This window comes from Pseudophryne corroboree, assembly GCF_028390025.1.
Source record: "Pseudophryne corroboree isolate aPseCor3 chromosome 3 unlocalized genomic scaffold, aPseCor3.hap2 SUPER_3_unloc_8, whole genome shotgun sequence".
Classification (NCBI taxonomy): domain Eukaryota; kingdom Metazoa; phylum Chordata; class Amphibia; order Anura; family Myobatrachidae; genus Pseudophryne; species Pseudophryne corroboree.
Genome location: NW_026967574.1, coordinates 1,277,265 through 1,297,936, shown reverse-complemented (window position 1 = coordinate 1,297,936; position 20,672 = coordinate 1,277,265). Strand labels below are relative to the sequence as shown.

Genomic DNA, 20,672 nt, shown 5'->3' with positions numbered 1-20,672 from the left:
CTCGATCTTGCAGAAGATAAGCCGCTTGTAGAAGGCCATTGTATATGGCCCTTAGTTCCAGAATGTTTATTGGAAGGACCGATTCCTGGCTTGACCACTTTCCGTGGAAGTTTTGCCCCTGGGTGACTACTCCCCAACCTTTGAGGCTTGCATCCGTGGTTAGAAGAATCCAATTCTGAATCCCGAACCTGCGGCCCTCGAGCAGGTGAGAAGTTTGCAGCTACCAGAGTAGTGAAGTTTGGGCCTTTGGTGATAGGAATATCTGCTGGTGCATGTTAAGATGCGATCCCGACCACTTGTCCAGGAGATCCAGCTGGAAAAACCGTACATGGAATCTTCTGTATTGTAGAGCCTCGTATGAGGATACCATCTTCCCCAGAAGGCGAATGCACTGATAAACTGATATCTGGGGAGGTTTCAAGACATCCCGGACCATTAATAGGATCACCAACGCTTTCTCCACTGGTAGAAACACCCTCTGCACTTCCGTGTCGAATTTCATCCCCAAGAAGGGCAGTCTCCTTGTCCGTTCCAAATGTGACTTTGGAAGGTACAGGATCCACCCATGGTCCCAGAGTAGTTGAGTTGAGAGCGCATTACTCTGCAACAGCTCCTTGGAAGATGCCTCTATCAGCAGATCATCCAGTTATGGAATTATGTTCACTCCCTGTTTGCGTAGGAGGAGCATCATCTCCGCCATGACGTTGGTGAACACCCTCGGTGCTGTGGAGAAGCCAAATGGCAACGTCTGGAACTGATAGTGACAGTCCTGTAGAGCAAACCGTAGGTAGGCCTGGTGAGGTGGCCAGATCAGAATGTGAAGGTACGCATCCTTGATATCCAGGGATACTTGGAATTCCCCCTCCTCCAGACCTGAGATCACCGCTCTCAGAGATTCCATCTTGAAATGGAAAACCCTCAAGTAGTGGTTCAATTACTTCAGGTTCAATATGGGCCTTACCGAACCGTCTGCTTTTGGTGCCACAAACAGGTTTGAGTAATAACCCTTGGTTTTTGGGTGAGGTGGAACTAGAACAATGACATTTGAATGGCTTCCTGTAGGATAGCACTTTCTGTCAGCGAGCTGGTAAGCCTGAGTTGAAGAATCTGTGAGGTGGGAGTTCCTGAACTCCAGTCTGTACCCCTGGGTAACAATATCCGTCACCCAGGGGTCTAGGCATGATGACGCCCAGACGTGACTGAAATCTTTTAGTCGAGCTCCCACCTGCCTGATCTCCAGGCTGAGAGGTACACAGTCATGCTGAATATTTGGAGGAAGCAGAACCTGGTTTCTGTTCCTGGGAACCTGTTGGTGAGGTTTTTATGATCTTCCCCAACCTCCTCTAAAGAAGGTGGGAGAGGGTTTTGATTTTTTAAATTTTGCGGTCCAAAAGGACTACAGTGTAGGTGTAGGATAAGATTTCCTAGCTGGGGCTGCTGCGGAGGGAAGAAATGTCGACTTACCCGCAATCGCCGTTGAAATCCACGCATCCAATGCGTCCCCAAATAGTGCCTGACCTGTGAATGGCAGGTTCTCCACAATTTTCTTGGATTCTGCATCCGCAGTCCATTGGCGTAGCCAGAGTCCTCTGCGTGCCGAGACAGCCATGGAAGTAGCAGGCCAATGTCCTTCATGGCCTCCACTATGAAACCTGCAGAATCCTGTATGTAACGTAAAAACTTCACAAACTCTATCAAATTAAAAAAACTAAGAAAAGTCCTTGGAGCTCCCCTAGCTGTGACCAGCTCCTCTGGGCACATTTTCTAAACTAAGTCTGGTAGGAGGGGCATAGAGGGAGGAGCCAGCCCACACTATTAAACTCTTAAAGTGCCAGTGGTTTCAAAGGACCCATCTATACCCCATGGTACTAAATGGACCCCAGCATCCCCTAGGATGTAAGAGAAAGTAGATTATAACCTAGCAGATGTTGATGATTACAGGGTATCATATGGTGTATTGTATGTAAAATACCTTGTTCCACACCTACTCTGCTGTAGCAATATTCCTTATATAAGGGTGAGTAACACTTGTACAGGCTTACCAGCGTATGAGCACACACATAAAGGAATGCTACCTTACCAATGCTTCCAGGAGTAACATTAGGAGACATTTCTCTGATCCATCAGCTCATATGACTGATGTTATTATTCATCTAGAATCTCCAGTTCATACAATATATTCCCCATCCATTGTTTTACATTGGTGCTGACATAGGACTTGGCGAGTGACTACATCTCCATTTATACTTCATGGTTACCAGTAGAAGAGAGAGATATATCTAAGTCTTAATATAATATTACATTTGTTATTGTGAGTGTTCTCAGGAGGGTGGACACAATGATAGTCTGAGACACAATATTATAAACCCTTCATTAAAAGTTATGTTTTATTATACACACACACTTACAATTAAGTGTCCCAGAGAGTTGTCTTCTATTGTTTACAAGATTAATATTGTTTCAGAAAAGTCACATTTCCATAATGTATTTTATTTCCAGCAGATGGACACACGAGCAGGAATATCTCAGAAGGACATCTAATGTTATCCCCGGATTGTGACATAAAAGATAATGACCGTAGACAGGATTCTCCAGGAGATAACCCCATTACCCCAATTATACATCCAGCTCTATCAGCTGATCCTCTTGATCCTGGGAAATGTTCTCCTGATCACTCTGATATTGGTGCATCTGTTACAGCTCTGACAGTAGATACAGTGTTTCAGTGTTCTGTAAATGCCAAATGTTTTACACAGAACACAAAGCCTATTAACCCACACACAGGTAAGGCAAGTGAATGGCCACTGATATGTTCTGAGTGTGGGAAATTTTTTACACAGAAATCAGATCTTATTACACATCAGCGAACTCACATAGGTGAGAAGCCATTTCCATGTTCTGAGTGTGGGAAATGTTTTGCACACAAATCATATCTTGTTATACACTACAGAAGTCACACAGGTGAGAAGCCTTTTCCATGTTCTGAGTGTGGGAAATGTTTTACACAAAAATCACAACTTGTTACACATCAGCGAAGTCGCACAGGTGAGCAGGCATTTCCATGTTCTGAGTGTAGGAAATGTTTTGCACACAAATCACATCTTGTTATACATCAGAGAAGTCACACAGGTGAGAAGCCATTTCCATGTTCTGAGTGTGGAAAATGTTTTACACAAAAAACACATCTTGTTATACATCAGAGAAGTCACACATCTGAGAAGCCATTTCCATGTTCTGAGTGTGGGAAATGTTTTGCACACAAATCAGCTCTTGTTAGACATAACATAAGTCACACAGGTGAGAAGCAATTTCCATGTACTGAGTGTGGGAAATGTTTTGCACACAAATCACATCTTGTTATACATTACAGAAGTCACACAGGTGAGAAGCCATTTTCTTGCTCTGAGTGTGGGAAATGTTTTGCACACAAATCAGTTCTTGTTAGACATCACAGAAGTCACACAGGTGAGAGGCCATTTCTATACCCTGAGAAATAAATCAGCTTTTGTTGCTGACAATAGACATCACTCAGGTGAGGAACCATTTTAATCTGATGGCGTATACTCATCATTGCCATGCGTTGTTCTTCATGGTTCTTATCCTATCTTCTATGCTTTTTGCAGTATACATGTTACCACTGGGTGAAATAATCAGATGTCATGCCCTCATCAACGGGTTCACTACGGCTGGCCGGCGGTCGGGCTCCCGGCGCCCAGCATACCGGCGCCGGGAGCCCGACCGCCGGCTGACCGACAGTGTGGCGAGCGCAAATGAGCCCCTTGCGGGCTCGCTGCGCTCGCCACGCTACGGGCACGGTGGCGCGCTACGCGCGCCACACTATTTTATTCTCCCTCTATGGGGGTCGTGGACCCCCACGAGGGAAAATAAGTGTCGGTATGCCGGCGGTCGGGCTCCCGGCGCCGGTATACTGAGCGCCGGGAGCCCGACCGCCGGCATACAGAAGACCACCCCTCATCAACCACTGCTATGCAGATGACCTGTCTGTTGCTCCAGGTACTGAGAACCCAGTACCAATCCTAAATGGTTGTCTAGCTGAGCTCCAGGTGTGGGTGATGCCAGTTGGCTGTGACTCAGTCCTGGTGAAACAGGTCTTTATGGTAGAAGCTCACCAACAAAGGGCAGGGCTACAGCTTAGCTTTGCAAACCAACCAGCCTTACGCTTGGGGGTTCAGAGTTACATAATGCTGATCATGTGCGGAATCTTGGTGTCCTGGATGGTGGAGTGACACTTAGACATCAGGTATCTGCCACAATCAGATCCTCATCTGAGGAACATAGCCAGACTCCAGCACTTAATTCTCTCAGAAGATCTACCTACAGTCATACATGTACTTGTATCATCACACATAGACTACTGCAATGTCCTCTACCTGGGTCTCCCAGCAAAAGAATTGCACCGCTTGTAGCTTGTACAGAATGCAGCAGCCAGACTGTTACCTAACCAGCCCGTTCCTGCCACATAACACCTATTCTCTGCTCCCTTCACCGGCTGCCTGGAAGATGGTGACTCTTTCATAATCTTACTGACTCTCCCAGCCCTACATGAGCACGGTCCATGGTACCAGAAGCAGCTTCTGCCTCTTTACTGCCCAGCTTGCTTACTTCTACCTGTAGATGGACTGTTACCAGCAGTACCAAGAATCCCCAAGAAGTTCTGAGATGTCAGAGGTAAGACAGGGTGGTGGCACTAGTGCTGTAGCGGGGGCTGCCAGAGGCACTGTCTTTGGGTAATATTGTCCCCAAGCAGTGCTAAGGTGTCAGAGGGGGAACAGGGTGGGTGGCAGTAGTGGGGGGAGACAGGGAGGGTGGCAGTAGTGGGGGGAGACTGGGTGGGTGGCATTTGTGGAGCGAGATGGGGCAGTGGCAGTAGTGGGGGAGATGGCAGTGGCAGTAGTAGAGGGAGACGAGGCGAGTGGCAGTAGTAGGGGGAGACAGGGCGGATGGCAGTAGTGGGGGGAGAGAGGGCGGTGGCAATAGTAGAGGGAGACAGGGCGGTGGCAGTAGTGGGGGGATACAGGGTGGATGGCAGTACTGGGAGGAGACAGGGTGGTGTCAGTAGTGGGAGGAGACCGGGCGGGTGGCAGTAGTGGGGGGAGACAGTGTGGGTGGCAGTATTGGGGGGAGATGGGGCGGATGGTTACAGTGCAGTACCAGGGAATGCTGGAGGCAATAAAGAGGTGTATGGGTCCTGCACAGAACCAGTTGATAATTAGACCTAATGATGATTATGTTTCCTTATTTCTAATTGATCCCTTGTATGTGTTACTGTTATTTGCTGTGTCAGCCTTTATGTGTGTTCTGTGTAATAATCCTGAAAGTAGTGCTGCTACCGATCTTATATCATTTGTAGTAACTTGGAAAAGATGAGATATGAGGTGCACTCTGGAAGCTTATAGGGGGTTAATCAGAGATGAACACAGATGTGACATCATGCAGCCCCCGGAAAATAGTCCCGGCCCGCCCGCATTCACCCCTCAGGGATGCGACCACAATGTGTGTGTCTGCGCGGCCGCTGCGCATGTGCATTTTGTTACCACCAGTAAACTGCTGTGGACCGCTATTGCGGCTGGGTCTGAATGACCCCCATAGGGTTTTGGCTCTCCTGATATGCATCTGTTTTACTTGCCTGCAATACTATAATGTAACTTGAATAGTTTCTGTGATTTAAAGGATATTTTATCCATGTTGTGCAGAGTAAAGTATTTTTTAAGTTTAAAATATAGAGAAAATCTGTGTATTAAAGATATGAAATAAAGTCGTTTAAAAACAAAAGATTTCCGTTGAGTCTTTTTATGTGTCTGTGTATTATCTTATTTCCAGATAATTGTCGCTATAGTGACAGAAACAATTTCTTGTTAATGTGTCACTTGTATTGTTACTTTTGTGTCCAGCGGGTGGGCTCGGAAATGTTATCCTTTTCCTCGCAGCCCCAGTTGCTGGAGAAAATGAAGGAGGAACTGTTGACGGGTCATGTTCCGCTTGAGCTGACAATTTTCTCACCAGCAGGTCTTTCCACCTCTGCAGACTTGTGTCCGGAAAGAGAGATACAACGTAGGCTTTAAACCTAGAATCGAGCATGGTGGCCAAAATGTAGTGATCTGATTGACCACTCTTGAATCCTGGCAAAGCGAATGAAGTATTTACAGGGAAGACGTTAAGTCTGAGGGATTATGCACAGGCCCAAATGATAATTGTTTTATGATCCTTCTATGGTGGTCATTCCGAGTTGTTCGCTCGTTATTTTTTTTTCGCAACGGAGCGATTAGTCGCTAATGCGCATGCGCAATGTCCGCAGTGCGACTGCGCCAAGTAAATTTGCTATGCAGTTAGGAATTTTACTCACGGCATTACAAGGTTTTTTCTTCGTTCTGGTGATCGGAGTGTGATTGACAGGAAGTGGGTGTTTCTGGGCGGAAACTGGCCGTTTTATGGGTGTGTGTGTAAAAACGCTACCGTTTCTGGGAAAAACGCGGGAGTGGCTGGAGAAACGAGGGAGTGTCTGGGCGAACGCGGGGTGTGTTTGTGATGTCAAACAAGGAACGAAACTGACTGAACTGATCGCAATGGCAGAATAAGTGTCGAGCTACTCAGAAACTGCTAAGAAATTTCTACTCGCAATTTTGCGAATCTTTCGTTTGCAATTTTGCTATGCTAAGATACACTCCCAGAGGGCGGCGGCTTAGCATGTGCAATGCTGCTAAAGCAGCTTGCGAGCGAGCAACTCGGAACGAGGGCCTATGTATGAACCAACCGATAGAGGGAATAATCCGAAAGTGTTAATACCAAAGATTAGCTAATCTGGTTGGAGGTGTGCCATTAAGCAAATTGCAAAGACTGGTTAAGAGGTTTAGGAAAAACACTAGTGGGCTTATAGCTAAAGAAGCCTTAATGTGTGGCACACACTTTTTGTCTTTATGTTTCATGAATAAATTAAACCATAACTTATTATTTTTATGTAAGATAGATTTTTCAATAGGCATGACATAAGGCAATTGATTGTCAGCCTGGAAAGACAAAAAATGAGTGAAAGATATAAAATAATGTATATACCAGCACTACCTATGTATGGGTATATGTGTAAAGCAATAATTGATATAAGCAAGTGAAATATAAAAGGAATTTAAGCACAGGTTTTATTTATCAAATTTATGAGATCCTTTCACAACTGGATTGTGATCTCAGAAAAAAAATGTTTTACAGCTGCGCCCTGCAGAGCGTTACTACTGCATACAACCTAAGTGCTCCCTGCAGGGCGTTACTAATGCATACAACCTAAGTGCCCCCTGCAGAGCGTTACTAATGCATACAACCTAAGTACTCCCTGCAGAGCGTTACTACTGCTTACAATCTAAGTGCTCCCTGCAGAGTGTTACTACTGCATACAACCTAAGTGGCCTTTTCTGGTAACCCCTAAGAATGCCAAATTGATTTCTCACAAATATTTGAAATGCCCGCTGTAATATATATTGTAAACGCCTGCCCCTCTTATTGCAATATCCAATGAATGTGCGCTAAACATCGCAAAACACTGCATCCCATAAGAGAAAACAATACACCCACACATTATCTGAGTTCCAAGCTCATTGATGTATGTATTTGTTATCAAAAAGGATATGGATTCAATATATATTACAAAGTACAGTATACCTATAGTTACATGGTTACACTCACACAGTAAGCAGTTAGAACATACAATTACATACAGTTATATGCCATTACATACAGTTTGTTACATGCCATTACATGCAGTTTCAGTTACATGCCAGCGATACAATTACCATTCCCTCCAATGCAGCGTATGTCTCCCTCTCTCTGTAAATAAATACAAGAACTGAACTGCCAGCAACTCCTCCATCATCCTCTGAGACCAAAAAGTAAGTAAACTGACCTCCTGTGTGGTCAACTTATGTCTCATCTAGTTTCTGGGGGAGGGGACTCATGATGAGTCACCAGTCCCTTTGTATATGGTAATCAGATTCAGCCTTGAAGACATCCAAAGGGCTGGCCTACATTTCCTGTTTGGAATATCTATTGTTCTAATAAAAGTGATTTTAGCTTTTATACATTCAATCATAATTATCGGCTGCAATGTCCTACAACTTAATAACAAGTATCAAATTAATCTACACATTAAGCTGGTTGTTTTAATAGTAAATATGACAGGTGTATCTGGTTTCGTTCAAATAATACACATACATGACACCACTCCATCATATACAATTCTAAATCATCATGATGTCTGGCACTTGATATTATTATAATTATGTACTGTATGAAATAAGTGTCGAATCCATCTCTGTGGCATGTCCGTGTAAATGCGTGTGTTACCATACATTGCTGTGCTCGCTGCGCATATTTGCAAGTATAGCGACTTAATGGTGTGTAGTTTGTATGTTCTCTTTATGTAATATTTTTTTGACTTCGACAGTCCACCCTTTGGCAGTAAACAATAACTGCCATCAATTATTAACATAAGAAAAAATATTTCATACAATAATCGGTGACCTAGACACAAGTATGTATGCATTTCGCAAATCAGATGCTTGACTATATTTGGGGAAGACAGGGAGGAGGACGAGACATCCTCTATATGCACTCGGCGGTCACAAGACCACTGGTTGGGTGTGGGACAAAATTCAACCTATAGAGTATGCTGGGACAGTGCTTTGGCCTATAATGTCTGATTAGCGACGAACATTTCACACATACATGTACCTACATCTTTGTACACTGATGTTTGGATTCGATTGAGGTTCTGTTGGGTAGGTGAAGAAGGCACAAACAAATCGTGACAGTGACATAAAATTTTCATGATCTGCATATTTCTATCATTTTCTGAACATTGTTTCCATTTCTGGAACGTATGCTAGGTCTGTTTAATGATTGAACAAGGGTTATAAGTAGTGTCCTTCCTAAATAACATAAACCTTCGGAGTTCAGGGAGAGCCACTCATAAACCTTTCTTCCACATATATTAATGAGCTCTTTATCTGCAATGTGTGAATAGCCATTGTCTGACTGTTCCTGATTACCTCTGAACTCCATAACTACTAGACCTTTGATTTTTCTCTGACTTTAACAAACTGATCGGCTAATCCTAGGATCGTATAAGGAAATCACTCCTTCCTACAGAACCAGTTCCAGTCCCACACTCGACTCCTCATAAAAAAACCTTTGCAAAAATAGAATATCCTGAAAGAAAATGTTTGTCAGCGGGAAAGAGAGAAAAGAGAAATAGAACAAAACAACTCTTGTTCATAACAAATCAATTACAATGACTGGTCTTTCTGCAGTCCTTTAGTACACTCAGGTAGTGTTCAACAGTGCCGCCTCTCAGTCTTCACGGAACAGAGTCTCTGGTGATACGAGGTTCTCTTTATCTTGCTCTTTGGACACACAGTTCACTTGGAACACACAGTTCACTTTGCTCTCCACCTTGCTCTTTGAACACACAGTTCACTTGGAACACACAGTTCACTTCGAACACACAAACTCGATGAATGTGAGCAATAAACTACTTTGTCACGAGTTCTCTCCGGATCAGCAACCTTCTTGCAGTGGGATGAGTGGACCCAAGTCTTTCTTTCGGCGACCTTTAGTGCTGTCAACAAATCTTGGTATGGTCCTTCCCACCTGTCTATTAGGCAACCTGAGCGTAAGGACAATCACACAGTCTCATGGTTCATAATCAAGAGAGTTAGCATTTGGCATACCAGCAATCAACAGTTTCAAGTTCTTTTGTCAAGTTCTCAAATGCTGGCTCATCTCGATAAAGTACTGTACTGTCACCTCATTGGTGTATTTCTGATCATTGTGCGGATCAATCATGACATGAGGTTGTCTTCCAAAAACAACCAAAAAGACACAAATACCTAAATCAAAACAAAAACAAATTTCAAAGAGGGTGTTTCGTTAAGTGAAGATCTGGGAGTGGTTCCGAAGCTACATAATACTAGTGGCAGTATCTATGATCACAATAGTACAATTTCAAGCTTTGCTCCTACTTCTAGGGGTACCATTATCTACACACAAATTTCTGCACAATTTTTCTTGGCGGTAAACACAGCAGCATCCGTGGTGGCAGGAAATGCCTCTACCCAGTTTGAGAAAACATCAGTGCACACCAATACATAACAATAATTCCTAAAGGGTGTTAACTGTACGAAGTCAATTTGTATTTCCTGAAAAGATCTGTCTGCAGGAGGGATATGGGATGGCTCTGTTGGTACTGCTTTACCAATATTCTTCCTCAAGCAAGCAAAGCAGGCCATTGCTCTCTTACCTGCATAAGAATAGAATCCTGGCGCACACCAGTAGGCTCTCATCAGCCTGCACCTACCCTCTTTGCCTAGATGAGTCAGACCGTGTGCCACCTCAGCTAGACTTGGAAGGTATGCTCAGGGGGCTACTGGCTTACCGTGTCCACCTGCCCACAGTCCTGAGGACTCCTGGCCATACCCCTTTGTCCTCCAGACTGCCTGTTCCTGCAGGGGACACAAATTTTTGTATCTTAATTTAACTATCGTGTGTTTGCAATGTGGAATACCATGAGCATAACTCAAAAAAAAAAACATCTCTAGAGGAGAGAAGGAAGAAGAAAATGAAAAAGAAAATGTCAGGTTTGCCATTCACCAACAGACATATCAGTGTCTATACAAAATTTCCCTTCACCAGTATTCCCATTCTCCACCCTTTGTGCATGACAAGGCACACTGCAGTAATACTGGTGTCATCGTGCTGTTGCGATATACTGGGTTTGGGCAGAACTCTGAAGGACCTAGGCATGTGGAGTTTGAACTGTACTTGGGTCCATGTATTGTACCACCCAGTGTGAACGCAAAAGATGAAGAGGAAAACTGTAGAGAAACAGAATAGAGGTTGGTGATAGATGAGTTTGTAGAGGTGAAGATTTTATAAAAATTTGACAACTGGATTGGGCACTACAGGGAAGTGATTCTCTACTTGGTCTACTCCCCTTAAAAAAATCTGTGTGTCTTATCTCTACTGGGACTATCCCAGCCATCAATCCAGTGTCCTGTCCATCCTAAGTTCATAGGGAACCCGGTATCTGTGAGTTAATTTCCTCTACCTGTGATGGACATGCATCTAGTGTTATGAGCCACGGCTGTGGCTCATTCCTGTTTTGCATTTTTGTTAGGTATTTCATGTTTATTAGTTGTCTTGCATGCCAGGATTTCCTGTTGCTCTGTTTTAGTATGCTCTTGTCTGCTGCCGCTGGTTAGTCTGTGTATTGCAGCTTGTTCCATGTGTTCAGCCTCACCTGGCTGCTGATTGCATTTTGTCAGTTGGAATCATGCAGTGGGCCAGCTGCTCTGGATTGTTTAATTAGGACTCTCTGTTAAAAGCACTCCCAGGACTCCTCACAGACGCCGGTGATAGCTTCCTGTTTGCCTGATTCTGCTGCAGAGAGAGTTCCCAGTCCCGGTCTGTTCGTTTGTTCCTGTTCTCAGTGATCCTGTACTCGGAAGTTACCATCTGTTCCTGGAGTCTGATCGAGCACCTTTAACATCTGGTGGTGTTCGTGAGTCGCGGCGCAGCCGTGTGTTGCGGCTTGTCCGCTATTATTTATTATTTTGTTTATATTGTGTTCTGGAGCTTTGCGGAGGATTCCGCTTCCACAAGATCCACTCTGGTGTCCAGCGGTGCCGGATAGGAGTGTCGGATCAGTGGATCTTTGGTTGTCCTTTTCCCTGGCGGCTAGTCCGCACATACTTTTTGATTTAGTTAAGTTAGCTTGTAACCCCTGGCTTGGTTGCTTAGTCAGAGGGCCCCTTGTTATCACCCTGTCTCGGACTTCCCCTTGTCTCCCATTAAGACCTGCGGGGGCATCGGGGTTGGGCAGACATAATCCGCCCTTCGAACGCGGCTGCCATGGGCTCAAGCAACCATAGTCTCGCAGGGGATTTCTGATAACACGGGCGAGACAACGGAGTTAGGGTGCCAGGGGTTACTAGGCTTTCCAGCTCCCACAACCTGTATTTCATTCCTGTACTCAGATCTCTGCCATAAGATCTTCTCCAGTCTGGAGTACAGGAATCGTAACATTATCACCGGCCATACCACAAAAAAAGAAATAAAACTTTTTTTTTCTTTTTTGGCCCAGTCCAGTGTCTAGTTTAGAATCCAGTCCTGTATAGAATTCAGTGTGCAGACTCCAGTCCGGTGTTTAGAATCCAGTCCGGTGTTTAGAATCCAGTCCGGTGTTTAGAATCCAGTCCGGTGTTTAGAATCCAGTCCGGTGTTTAGAATCCAGTCCGGAGTTTAGAATCCAGTCCGGTGTTTAGAATCCAGTCCGGTGTTTAAAAAAAAAAAAAAAAATACAAAAAAAAAAGTCTTGATTTGTTTAGCAAAATTTAGCCTTGTCTTGCCTTGTCTTGTCTTGTCTAGTTTTAAATCCTCCTATGTCTACTATGCAAGCCCTGCAGGCATCTCTCGCAGCCCTGAACTCTGTATTCAGTGCTTTGAGACCAGAGCGATTAGAAGCTTTTCAGCAATCCCTAAAGCAACTGCAAAACCTTCTGACTAAAATCTTGCTTATTTTGCCAGAAGTCGTTGAGAGTACATCTATCTCTAAAGAGACTCTTGTTCACAGTATGGTGACAAGAGAATCCTCTGGTTTAATTGAAGAGAAAAAGTTTAAAAGTTTTCTGCGGCCCAGGCTCTCAGAAGAGGAGCGTCTGCGTCGCAGAAACTTAAACTTATGCCTATATTGTGGGGGTTTAGGCCATTATCTGCAGACCTGTGAGTTGCGCAAGCCAAAGTGTGGTGACGAGTCTTGCCCTCTGTCCAAGTTGAGTCATGATACAAGACCTACTCCTGTCTCTACTGTGGCAGAGGTACTTGTCACACAACCCACACAAAAAAGCTCTCTGTCCTATAATTGGGGTCCTTGGGCAAGGGAGCCCCATTATAGATTCAGGAATCAAAAGAGAATGTTTCTCTCCTCTCTTGAGGTTCCTGTGGAAGCGGAGTTGCAGGGTCCTGGAGTGGTGCCCGTAGCCCAGGGTCCTGGAGTGGTGCCCGTAGCCCAGGGTCCTGGAGTGGTGCCCGTAGCCCAGGGTCCTGGAGTGGTGCCCGTAGCCCAGGGTCCTGGAGTGGTGCCCGTAGCCCAGGGTCCTGGAGTGGTGCCCGTAGCCCAGGGTCCTGGAGTGGTACCCGATGCCCAGAGTGCTGGAGCGGTACCCGATGCCCAGAGTGCTGGAGCGGTACCCGATGCCCAGAGTGCTGGAGCGGTACCCGATGCCCAGAGTGCTGGAGCGGTACCCGATACCCAAGCTTATAGAGGGAAATCAAATATTGTAGCTCAGGTTTCCATACCAGAAGGGGTCTCAGAAGCTGTTACCCCAGGTAGGGACTTGAGGAGCGCAACCCCAGAAAGGGTATCTAAAACCATAGTTCTTGAAGGGAACTCGAGAAGCAAAACCCCAGAAGGGATCTTTGAAGTAATATCCCCAAGTGGGGTCTCGAGAGACGCAGCCCCAAAGAAGGGTCTAGAAGTCGCTTCCCCAGGAAAGAACTTAAGAAGCATAGCATTAGTGGAGGATCTGAACGTTATTGCTTCAGCAAAAGTCCCGGAAGTCATAGTCACGGAAGAACTTTCGATAATTATCGACTCAGAGAGGGAGGCCGGTGGCCCGATCCCAGTCAGGGAGGCCAACGGCCCGGTCCCAGTAAAAGAATCCGAGGTGCTGACCCCAGCGGGGTTCCCGGAGGCCACTGCCCCAGCGGGGTTCCCGGAGGCCATTGCCCCAGCGGGGTTCCCGGAGGCCATTGCCCCAGCGGGGTTCCCGGAGGCCACTGCCCCAGCGGGGTTCCCGGAGGCCACTGCCCCGGGTGGGGTTCAGAAAGTCACTGCCCCGGGTGGGGTTCAGAAAGTCACTGCCCCGGGTGGGGTTCAGAAAGTCACTGCCCCGGTTGGGGTTCAGAAAGTCACTGCCCCGTGTGGGGTTCAGAAAGTCACTGCCCCGTGTGGGGTTCAGAAAGTCACTGCCCCGGGTGGGGTTCAGAAAGTCTCAGCCCCGGGTGGGGTTCAGAGAGTCTCAGCCTCGAGTAAGGTCAATAGTGACCAGGTCCTAGCAAAGCACTCCAGTCAGTCAGATGAAAAGGAAACAGATCCTGACTCTGATATTTCAACATCCATAACCTTTGATGGGGACTTCGCCCAATTTATGGCGCTTTTCAAACACTATTACACTATTATGTTGTCTAGACCATTTCTGGGCATCACTTCAGAAAACCTTGGGCTCTATCTGATTTATTCTTTTAGAGGAGAGCCTTCTGAGTGGGCAACCAGCCTAATGAAAGCTGAAGATCCCATTCTTCAGGATCCCCAAGCATTCTGTGATGCAATTGTTAAAAGATACGGTTCCAAAGAAATTGGTTCAGGTTCCTCTAAGTCACCCGTCTTGTCTGCTGAGAGTCCACCAAATACTGTAAACTCGGCACAAGAGTCCCAGCCCGTTGCTTTGACTGCAGGATGTGCTTTTCTGACTTCTTCTTCTAATAATAGTACTTTACCAGAAAGTTCAGCTCCCAAGGGTAAGAGACCTGTCTCTGATTTGAACGCAGCCTTGCTGGGTGGTACCATCAGTTCAGACAATGTTTGGGGAATTACCTTGGTCAGACCTAAAGAGCTTTGTAAAAAGAAGAAGAAGAAAAAGAAATAATTTTTGACTCTTGCCTTGATAAAAAAAAAAAAAAGAGATTTTTTTTTTTTCCTTTGTCTTGTGTCCAGTGGCCACCATCAAGGGGAGGGCACTGTTACAAGTTGTTGCTACAGCTTGTTTTTTGTTTTCTTGTCTGTTAGACCAGTGTGTCAGGTTTTTTTTTTTTTTTTTGTATCCCTTGTTCTGGATAGTCTGAATATTGGGGTCTTTTGACCCCTCCTCAAGGGGGGGGTAATGTTATGAGCCACGGCTGTGGCTCATTCCTGTTTTGCATTTTTGTTAGGTATTTCATGTTTATTAGTTGTCTTGCATGCCAGGATTTCCTGTTGCTCTGTTTTAGTATGCTCTTGTCTGCTGCCGCTGGTTAGTCTGTGTATTGCAGCTTGTTCCATGTGTTCAGCCTCACCTGGCTGCTGATTGCATTTTGTCAGTTGGAATCATGCAGTGGGCCAGCTGCTCTGGATTGTTTAATTAGGACTCTCTGTTAAAAGCACTCCCAGGACTCCTCACAGACGCCGGTGATAGCTTCCTGTTTGCCTGATTCTGCTGCAGAGAGAGTTCCCAGTCCCGGTCTGTTCGTTTGTTCCTGTTCTCAGTGATCCTGTACTCGGAAGTTACCATCTGTTCCTGGAGTCTGATCGAGCACCTTTAACATCTGGTGGTGTTCGTGAGTCGCGGCGCAGCCGTGTGTTGCGGCTTGTCCGCTATTATTTATTATTTTGTTTATATTGTGTTCTGGAGCTTTGCGGAGGATTCCGCTTCCACAAGATCCACTCTGGTGTCCAGCGGTGCCGGATAGGAGTGTCGGATCAGTGGATCTTTGGTTGTCCTTTTCCCTGGCGGCTAGTCCGCACATACTTTTTGATTTAGTTAAGTTAGCTTGTAACCCCTGGCTTGGTTGCTTAGTCAGAGGGCCCCTTGTTATCACCCTGTCTCGGACTTCCCCTTGTCTCCCATTAAGACCTGCGGGGGCATCGGGGTTGGGCAGACATAATCCGCCCTTCGAACGCGGCTGCCATGGGCTCAAGCAACCATAGTCTCGCAGGGGATTTCTGATAACACGGGCGAGACAACGGAGTTAGGGTGCCAGGGGTTACTAGGCTTTCCAGCTCCCACAACCTGTATTTCATTCCTGTACTCAGATCTCTGCCATAAGATCTTCTCCAGTCTGGAGTACAGGAATCGTAACATCTAGAACAGTGAAATGTAACATTAGTAAGTTGCATTTATTCTGTTCTTCCCATTAACCGAATCTGTGTTTTCTATATGGCTTATGATTCCTTACTATATGTCCCTTGGTCCCGTCTATGTGTTTAATAATGTGGCTTGTGTTTTCTGTCTAGTGGATCTATATTGACTATGTGTCCTACTACTCCTACAATCTCTGGCAAAATGCCCTTCCTACCTACAAGTGTAACATATTATTGACCATTAGGGATCTGGGGTTTGGACTGATGGGTCTTTCCTGTATGTGCCAGTATACTTACCATCCTCAACCTCTCCACCTGTTGTTCTCTGCATCTAACACTATTCTTGTGATGTTTAATAGCACACTCTCTAAGATTAGCTAATGTGACCCCTTTCCAGTTTTGCAAAGAAGTCTGCACCCTGACACTCAATGCCTTATTGAGCCCGTCCATTTGCACAGAGACAGCCACCTCCCATTTGCCGAATTAGTGTTTACCAGTGATCTTATCCAGATGGAGAATTTTCTATTTCTGCAAGAGACAAAAACAAAAAAAAGTTTAACAAGCTTCTAGGTCATGCAAAGTATTTAATTCAATCCTTCTCATTCCGTACTAAGGGTCTGCACGTGGTCCAAGAAACATTTCCAAGCTCATCTTTACTAGGGGCATTACTAGGAATGAATACTCCTTATATGGTAACTGAAAGAAATACCCTGGGGTTACCTTGTCTCTGTCCACTTTCCTACTGGCAAATACTAATGTGCGGACAGGTTTTTCTCCATCTCTGACGTTACTTTCTTAATTTTTTTTAGTTTTATATATGTACACAAATGATACCATACTTACCTGTTCAGCTGATCTCAGCCACTTCCCCACAGGCTACTGCACTTCTTTTACCAGTTGGATACTCCTCTGGGTGCATGAGAAATGGCTGAAAACGATCAGGTCACCTTCTCCTCCTAAATAAAACTTCAACATTCATTAGTACATATATAGGTTACAGTCATATTTTTCATATTTTTATTATTTCTATAGTTTGTATGCTGGCCATAACTGCTTCCACATCTACATATGGCGGTGTACTTGCATTCTCTTTTTCTTCCTACTTGTTTATTGTTGCTACAAGTTCAAACAGTTCTTATATTTCCATTCTTGTCTTATATGACTTTTGTTAGACATACCACCTGCAATACCTTAAGATCAAACTCACCAACCCCTCTTGCTGTCACAGGTTTAAACAATTTGTATGTCTGACCCTTTGTTTTCTGGATTTTATCAGACATATTCTTATCCTTAAGTTCTGCAATACCTCTGGTTCAAAGCTGCCCACCTTAGGGAATGGTTCCCTATCTTTGTCAGTCATACGTTCCCATTCAGACAAAAAGTCTTCAGTGTGTGGACCATATTTCCCACACATAATACTTTTTCCTTTAAACTTCGCTGACCCCCTGGGCCATGGCTCTTCAACCTGAACCCTGGTTAAACGTCCCTTACTTGAGCAACTGGCTCCCATAATTGTGGGCCTTTCCCCCCAAACACCAAAACACTCTCCCACGTTGGCCAGTACTACCATACACTGTCGATAGCGAAGGCAATGTACCCAACCTAGAGCCCCTATCAGACCTTACAACACCGTAATTTCTTTCGGTGGAAGTTTCCTGAGAGAAGCAGCAAAAAATTCCTTTTCGGTATCTTTTAACTGGAATTGTTTGTAGGATGAAAAACAGAGAAATTAGATAACTATTCTTCACCCTTTCCAGTGAAGCCCACCAGGGAGATTTCCCGACTTTGTAAAAAAAACAAACCATTTTGTCTATGCAATCACATCTGCGTATGCTCTCCCACAGCGCATATGACACAATGGTATCACGTTGTGCTGTGCAGAACACACGGACATGCGATGCAATGGCACAGCCTATAGATACTAGTTATCTATATGCCCTACGATTGCTGTAGACCACCTAGCCTAGACCACTCCAGACCACTTCAGTTCTTGGGTTCAGTATCCACTCACTCCTGCGTTCGCTCACTCAAATACACTTTGTTTTTCTATACAGAAAATGTTAATTCATTCAGATAGGCAGCTTTACCCCCAGAGGCAAAACAGTTGTTAAACTAAATTTAGAGTAACCTGCTTATGAAATTTGATAGTTATGTGCTATTGTATTACATGTCTACTATCCCACCTTTGAACTAAACGACACTATTGTATAATTTGTACTCAGCGCCCGCATTCTTACGCACTTTGTGCAAACACGTGACCATGCGTGTCTCTTACGCTGCGTGCGCAGTCGTGTGCTTTGTCCGAGATGTGTACAAAACCCTGCGTCCGCAATAAAGCACACAGCTCTATAAATGTGAACAATACTAATTACTATTGCCCACTAGACACAACTTGTTCTGTATAAACTTTTATGCAGACCTGCGTTTGTGTCTTTACACTTACTTCCTTAAAATACTGTTATTTCACATTTACCTATAAATTTACCTATATAGCAACAAATGTATCCTATTTCACACAGATCTATAATGACTCTAGCAATAATCAATAATTTAAATGATATGATTCAGATTGGATAGCTATCTTGCAGAACATACACCGATATAAATATACACATAATTATAATAATTATATATAATATATATTCATATAATATATATCACTTGACTCTCATAGAAACCCCACATAGTACACACCTACTGAATGAATGCATTTCCTTTAAAGTCTCTACTTTGCATATCAACAGAGGTTCATATGCCTGTTCAAGAGGGTAGTGGGACAGGTTAATTAACATTTCAATGGCTATCCTAAACTAGCAAGCAGAGTTAACTGAATCCTAGAGGTAAAATATATATATTTTTTTTAATATCTGTGTAATTCTTACATCAAGTATTCATCTCTTAACTCTCACTAGGCCCAGCTGAAACTATTTGTAATTGACTATGGCATGGGTTAAATAAATGCATTGGTAACTCATAAATGGTGTTTTGATGTGACCAAGGAAAGCTGATTATTCTGAGCAGTGAAAATCAGCCATTTAGAAAATGACCATCCCAAAACGACCGCTGCTCCTCCCCCTTCTGCATCCATGAGGGTTACACAAAATGGTGGATAGGCCATGTGGTTAGTCCAAAATGGAGGACAGACATGCGGCTTTCTTTGTCACAAAGAAATCACACTTCATACAAGCACCAGAAGTTATTTTAGGCCTGAGTTAAAAATAAAAACTATATCAAGGCTATGCAGCAACTTTTAAATGTACTTTTAACCCTACTTAACAGATAAGCAATCCAATCTGAATCAAACACAATATGACTTATTTGAACCTTGTTTTGCAACAATAAAAATACATTTTAGCATCTTAAATATTATGAGAAACGCATTGTCCCTTGAATTTCATACCAGCGGTTTACTGATACCACAACAATACATTAATGTGGATGTTATTTTCATCAGCTTCTCAATGCGTCCATTGGAGCCGGTCAATTACAGCCGCGTTTGTAATGTAGAGTGCATCATTAAGAACGTGATATCCCGTAAGAGCTCCATCTAAGAATGCCAAATTGATTTCTCACAAATATTTAAAATGCCCGCTCTAATATATATTGTAAATGCCTGCACCTCTTATTGCCATATCCCATGAATGTGCGCTAAACATCGCAAAACACTGCATCCCATAAGAGAAAACAATACACCCACACATCTGAGTTCCAAAGCTCATTGATGTATATATTTTTTATTAAAAAGGATATGGATTCAATATATATTACAAAGTACAGTATACCTATAGTTACATGGTTACACTCACACAGTAAGCAGTTAGAACATACAATTACATACAGTTATATGCCATTACATACAGCTTCAGTTACATGCCATTACATACAGTTTTAGTTACATGCCAGCGATACAATTACCATTCCCTCCAATGCAGCTTATGTCTCCCTCTCTCTGTAAATAAATACAGGAACTGAACTGCCAGCAACTCCTCCATCATCCTCTGAGACCAAAAAGCAAGTAAACTGACCTCCTGTGTGGTCAGCTTATGTCTCATCTAGTTTCTGGGGGAGGGGACTCATGATGAGTCACCAGTTCCTTTGTATATGGTAATCAGATTCAGCCTTGAAGACATCCAAAGGGCTGGCCTGAGTTTCCTGTTTGGAATATCTGTTGTTCTAATAAAAGTGATTTTAGCTTTTATATATTCAATCATAATTATTCGCTGCAATGTCCTACAACTTAATAACAAGTATCAAATTAATCTACACATTAAGCTGGTTGTTTTAATAGTAAATATGACAGGTGTATCTGGTTTCGTTCAAATAATACACATACATGACAACACTCCATCATATACAATTCTAAATCATCATGATGTCTGGCGCTTGATATTATTATAATTATGTACTGTATGAAATAAGTGTCGAATCCATCTCTGTGGCATGTCCGTGTAAATGCGTGTGTTACCATATATTGCTGTGCTCGCTGCACATATTTGCAACTGTAGAGACTTAAATGTGTGTAGTTTGTATGTTCTCTTTATGTAATATTTTTTTGACTTTGACACCCCTTTGTCTTATAATGACCACATTGTTACTGCCCGTAGCATATCACACGTTAAGACAGTGTTACTACCTATAATGTATAACAGTGGGATCATTCTCACAAGCACAAAGAAACATATATGTTCAATTCAGCACATATGTAATAATATTGGTATTGAGAGGAAATGTTTTCCTATAACAAGTATATCATTGTAAAACCCTGTACCAGAGC

The 20,672-nt window shown here is 43.9% G+C and overlaps 1 protein-coding gene across 1 annotated transcript in view; it reads left to right on the top strand.

The window, feature by feature from the left end:
* Window positions 1-357: 357 nt before the first annotated feature.
* Window positions 358-20,672, top strand: part of LOC134984777 (zinc finger protein OZF-like) — a gene marked incomplete at its 3' end in the record, with an annotated part of 118,485 nt that continues 98,170 nt past the window's right edge. The window contains exons 1-2 of the mRNA XM_063950271.1: window positions 358-550; window positions 2,701-3,434. Coding sequence (XP_063806341.1) covers window positions 358-550; window positions 2,701-3,434 — 927 coding nt within the window. The remainder of the gene's footprint in view (window positions 551-2,700; window positions 3,435-20,672) is intronic.